This window comes from Gobio gobio, assembly GCF_949357685.1.
Source record: "Gobio gobio genome assembly, chromosome: 23".
NCBI lineage: Eukaryota > Metazoa > Chordata > Actinopteri > Cypriniformes > Gobionidae > Gobio > Gobio gobio.
In genome coordinates this window covers 18,447,929-18,453,928 of record NC_137119.1, presented here as the reverse complement: position 1 = coordinate 18,453,928, position 6,000 = coordinate 18,447,929, and the positions used below count along the sequence as shown (strand labels likewise).

At 36.5% G+C, this 6,000-nt stretch overlaps 1 protein-coding gene across 4 annotated transcripts in view; it reads right to left on the bottom strand.

Moving 5' to 3' along the window:
- Positions 1 to 2,819: 2,819 nt before the first annotated feature.
- fam49bb (family with sequence similarity 49 member Bb) overlaps positions 2,820 to 6,000 on the bottom strand; it is a 155,704-nt gene continuing 152,523 nt past the window's right edge. For 3 of the 4 annotated variants that reach the window (XM_079806187.1, XM_079806185.1, XM_079806186.1), the window contains one exon: positions 3,251 to 4,118. In XM_079806187.1, coding sequence (XP_079662313.1) covers positions 4,055 to 4,118 — 64 coding nt within the window. In that variant the 3' untranslated portion in view covers positions 3,251 to 4,054. Of the gene's footprint in view, positions 4,119 to 6,000 lie in introns of all 4 variants that reach the window. The other variant, XM_079806184.1, reaches the window with a different exon arrangement.

Here is a 6,000-nt window from a genome sequence, read left to right as displayed (position 1 = left end):
AAGATCTGCACTTGCTGTTGTAGACCTGAATCCGCCAGTAAAAGGCCAGTAAATGTTTTTTTTTTTTACATTTGCAAATTGTGTGTGTTTTTATAGCTATATATTTATATTATATTGTTATTTATATTACTAGTTATATTTATAGTTATTATACTTATATTACTTGTTGTATTTTCAGTTGCAAAGAAGTTTAGCTCTTTTTTATTAATATTTCATTTTTATTATATTTTTATAAGTTCTGTTGTACAAATAAATCACTAATACAAAGTCTTATGGTTCTGCCTATTATTTTATAGTTGAAAAAGCATTCAAGCATCATATATGATGGCTAAAACAGCTTGCAGTACACTTCATAACATTAGGTTATCAAGTCTCCTGTAGGTTTCTTGGCACCTGGACATATTCTTAGAAAAAAGCATGCAGGAACCCCATTTTTCATGATATCTTCGTCAAATTTTAAATATAAACTGATGAGACTTTTGCCTTTCAATTCATTAACTAACTGGATTCCTCCAGGCTTATTTTCATATATTTTTACATCAAATAATAAAGTGTTCATTGTAGCACAAATCATCTTCAAGACACTTCAACTTCTATAACTGTTTGTCTTTCTAAGTTTTTTTCTACTTTAATGTTTGGGTAATAAACTGTAAAGTGTCTTCTTTTTAAAGATGTCTAAATTGTGCATGTAGTGCAAATTGTTTAGCAACTGCAATTGTTTTAGTTGGGAGATGTCATTTCTGGGGATGTGCCTCAAGCAGGCGGAGGGAGAAATGGAACAGACATAGTCTTGGAAAAAAGCTTGCAGGAACCACATTTTTCATTATATCTTCCTCAAACTTGAAATATAAACTGATAAGTCGTGTGGCTTTCAATCCATAACTGAACTGGATTCCTCCAGGTCTATTTTCATATATTTTTACATGAAATAATACAACATTCTGTGTAGTGCAAATAATTTTTGAGGCATTTCAACTATTATAATTTTTTATCTGTTTGAGAATTATCAACTCTGATTGCTTTTTAGTAGAGTCCCAAGTGTCTTCTTTCCAAAGATACCTTAATTGTGCCTGTAGCACACTGTTCTCAGGAGCTATAATTGTTTTAATTCAGGTAGGTCGTTTTCAGCTGTGAGCCCCAAAGTGGGGTTGCAGTTTAACAGGTTAATTCTTCATAGATTCAATAAGGTGGTAGAAGCATTCCTCAGAAATTTTGGTACACATTGACATGTTAGCATCATGCAGTTGCTGCAGATTTGTCGCTGCACATCCATGATGCAAATCTCCCATTAGCTTTAGCTAATTTGCTTCAAGGGTCGACGTGTTGTGCGTTCAAGAGATACTCTTCTGCAGACCTCAGTTGTAACAAGTGCTTATTTGAGTTATTATTGCCTTTCTATCAGCTCGAACTAGTCTGTCCATTCTCCTCTGACCTCTGGCATCAACAAGGCATTCTCGCCCACAGAACTGCCGCTCAATGGATAATTTCTCTTTTTTGGATCATTCTCTATAAGCCCTAGAGATGGTTGTGCATGAAAATTGTTTTTTTTTAAATACTCAGACCAGCCCGTCTTGCACCATCAATCATGCTATGTTCAAAGTCACTTAAATCACCTTTCTCAGCAGATCGTGTCAACCATGTCTACATGCTTAAATGGATTGATTTACTGTCGTGTAATTGGCTGATTAGATATTTGTGTGTATATTCGGGTGTATACCCCGCTGAAAGCACCAACAGTAGGCAAGTGAGCATGGAAACGGTACTCCCTGGTGGCTGTGCCCTCTTTCTGCAGGATAATGTGCCCTGCCACACAGCAAAAATTGTTCAGGAATGGGTTGAGGAGCACAACAACGAGTTTGAGCTATTGACTTGGCCTCCAAATTTCCCAGATCTCAATCCAATCGAGCATCTGTGGGATGAAAAAACAATCCGATCCATGGAAGCCCCACCTTGAAATTTACATATTTAAATAAAAAAAACTAATTCTGTATGATTTATAAGCTTTTTTCCTCATGGGGACCTCAATTTAGGAGTCCCCACGAGTCAGTGTGCGTTCAGGTTGAAGTCCCCACTGGAATTGAAAAACAAGAACACACACACAGCTCTGGAAAAAAAATAAGAGACCTCAGACCTATTTGCATTATTCGAGGTCTGAAAACAGCATTTTTTTTGTTTTGCTATTTTGACCAGCTGTCATTTTCTGTGCATAAATGCTCTAAATGACAATACTTTTATTTGAAAGTGGGAAGAAATGTTATCAGTAGTTTGTGGAATAAATAAATAAATAAATAAATAGAGTTAATTAAAAAAAAGAAAAAAATCCAGAGAAACTGCTAATTTTGCAGTGGTCTCTTAATTTTTTCCTTAGCTGTATATTTATTTATACACACACGCATATATTACTGATACATTTAATTCCCACAAATTTCCCACATCAACCAAACCAAAATTATATGTGCATCATTTGTTCTCTAAAGCATTCCAATGGTGCTACTGACCCACCCATTACACGACCTGCTTTCCTGAAGTCTTTTTTCAACATCTGCACTCTTTGTCCCTCAATCCAGAACTGCTGCATGGATACAGGACACACCCTTAACTCTCTCTCTCTCACACTCCACAACCCCAAGAGTTTAACTGACGGAATGCAGAGAGCCCTGCAGTGTCTTTCTCCATCCTCTCCGACCTCCATGCATGCCCTTACTGCAGAATTACTACGGCCACACCCTTCTCACAGCCTGAAAATCCTTGATTGCAAGCATGTTAAAAGCGTCTAATTTCATTCCCACATAAATCCATTAGAACAGATAAGACAGATCAGAGCAAATCTTCAATGGCAATACATTAACATACTTTTTAGATAAACATACATTGCAAATTAACAAATCAGTTCCAATCTGATTGGGTGAAGTGATTTTGATCACACAGACACATTGTTCGCCATTTCGTTTTTTTTCTTAATCTTAATATTTTTTCTGTGGAATTATTGTGGCATAATCCATTTCAGATACACCTGCCCCTAAACCAGAGGTTTATCAATATTTCAGGATATATTCAAAAATACAACAACAAACTTTGGTTGCTTCAGACGATTTTGTAAATAAGCTACAATGTTTACCAGACTTTGTGCCAAAATTCAAACATGACTTTGTCACGCATAATGCCATAGCATTTGCATAACACCATATATGAGCTGATCATTTGCATGTACCTAAGCAACAGTGCATTTGAAAAAAGTAAACATGTCATTATAAAAATGAAAGCATTTTATTTTTCCTCTTAAGATCATGTCATCACATCTGACACAGATTACGATCTATCACAGTTTTTGAAAGCTAGTTTTCAGATCAAAAAAAGAACGAAACAGAAAATTATAACACCTATGGAAAAACAAAAACAAAAGACTATAAAAAATATAAAACTTGAAAAGATCTATCAATTAATCTCCATTTTTAATCTCCAAGTACCATTTCAAAGCATAATTTAAACACCTGTTCCTTTACACAAAATCAAACAGACAAATTAATTTGAAACATTAGTTTTCTTTTAAATAGAAGAAATGTAATCATTTTGCCATGCAGTAGATGTAACATTAAATATTAATTCAAACAAAAATAATATATTTCTCTCTTTTTATATAACTGTGTGTATTTAGATCATATAGATAATATATAGATATTTATATTCAAGTCAAAACACACCCTCCCTTTATCGGGAAACAAGCTAAATTAAAACATTTACCACAAATATAATCTAACAATGCTTCCATAGCTGCCATCAGTAGCATGGCGGTCTTTTAGGAACATTAAAAACAAGGGATTTCAGCAAAACCATTTTGGCACAGAAAACCACACATAACGCCAGTAGCATCTGCTTTGTAAAAAGACAAGGAAAGATTAGAGAAGCTTTCAACTGATTTTTTTTGTCTGTTTCATAAAAAAAAAGAAAGAAAAGGAAAAACATTCTGTGCATCGCTTTAGTCCAGGAGAGAGAGTGTATGTGCATCTCCTGAGCATTTGCTTGAGGCCAGTGGTGTATGTCCCAGAGTTTGTTGCTACTGCAGCATGCTTTTAATGGTCTTAGTGGTTGACTCATCATTAAGATGTTTTGTTGTGTACCTGCACAGAAGACATTAAGTATTAATTATATTTACTGCAGTATTTTGCCACGTGTCAAGCTATCTTCAGCTCTGTTGCCAAACAAGCATTATTGTTCAGCAGAGCATAATCATGGGCCAGGATGCATGAAAGTGCATATCTCATGACACTATGTGGAATATTCCTCACATTAAGCCACCAAAAAAAAAAAAAAAAAAAAGTGCCTTCATGGTTTTTGTACCTGTGATGGACACTGGGTCTTCCAACATATGATGCTGAGAGACACAATGACCTGTACTATTTATCATAATACATACATTTAAATAAATTAGGACTTATTTTAAAGGGGCTATATGTAAGAATTTTCATGTACATTTACATTTAAATGTATTCATTTAGCAGAGGCTTTTATCCAAAGCGAATTACAACTGAGGAGTACAAGGAAGCGATCCGTCATGAAGAGGTGACTGAGATACTAAGTTTTGGACATTACTTAGAGTAGCATAAGCTAGAATAGGGAGGGAACTGAGGATTTTTAAAGGGTTAGTTCACCCAAAAATTCTGTCATTAATTACTCATCCTCATGTCGTTCGACACCGGTAAGACCTCCGTTTATATTCGGAACACAAATGAAGATATTTTTGTTGAAAGCTGATGGCTGATTAAGGCTTCAGATAGGCCTCCATTGGCATTCAGTACATTTACACTCCCAAGACGCATAAAAGGCACTTAAAACGTCGTTACAAAGTCCATCTCACCACAGTGACTCTACAATAATTTTACGATGCGACGACAATAGTTTTTGTGCGCAAAAAAAAATCAAAATAACACCTTTATCCAACTTATTATTGTCTTCCGTGTGTGCCTCCACGACGCATGCGCGAGAATATGACGCAGATCCGGCATTCGACACATGACCCAGAAGCGATTTGTTTACAAGCAGAGGAAGACGCGCGTGTCTAAACAGTTGGATTCTACATTGATCGTGCTTTAGGTCTCGACGTAGTTCTCAAAATGGGGCTTAAGTGTGCATTTCATGGATTCCCGAACGCTGGCGCTAAGTCATATTCTCGCGCATGCGTCGTGGAATACACGGAAGACAATAACAAGTTGGATAAAGGTGTTATTTAGATTTTTTTTGGCGCACAAAAACTATTGTCGTCGCATCGTAAAATTATTGTAGAGTCACTGTGGTGAGATGGACTTTGTAACGACGTTTTAAGTGCCTTTTATGGGTCTTGGGAGACTAAATGTACTGAATGCCAATGGAGGCCTATCTGAAGCCTTTCTCAGCCATCAGCTTTCAACAAAAATATCTTCATTTGTGTTCCGAATATGAACGGAGGTCTTACGGGTGTCGAACGACATGAGGGTGAGTAATTAATGACAGAATTTTCATTTTTGGGTGAACTAACCCTTTAAGATGTCTTTTGAATGTTGTCAGTGATTCTGCATTCTGGGTGGAGGTGAGATCTTCCACCAGCAAGGAACAGTGTATTAATTGCTTTTTTATTGGCAATGAATGAACAGCTTGTAACAAAACTGATTCTTATGTGAAGGACCCATGGTGGTTGCGCGTGCTCCCAGAGCCTTACTTCCATTCTATGACACATGAAACGAATGCTTATTCAATGTTCAGGATAATGCTGAAAGAGCTATTCGGTTCTGTAATGTCAGTGTCATGCATAAAAGGGGATCAATTCAAACTATAGTCTGACAAAGCTAGCAGTTTCTGGCTGCTGTTCACATAACAGCCATGTAGTCATGGAGTTTCCCAATGTGAGCCATCAGCTCTGCTACAAGTTGGAGCAGTTAGTCAGGCCTCCACAGACAGCGCACGGCCTTAGCGAGATCTTAATTCACATGAAAGGCCCGTTCAGAATAAAAGCAAGACAAACTCACT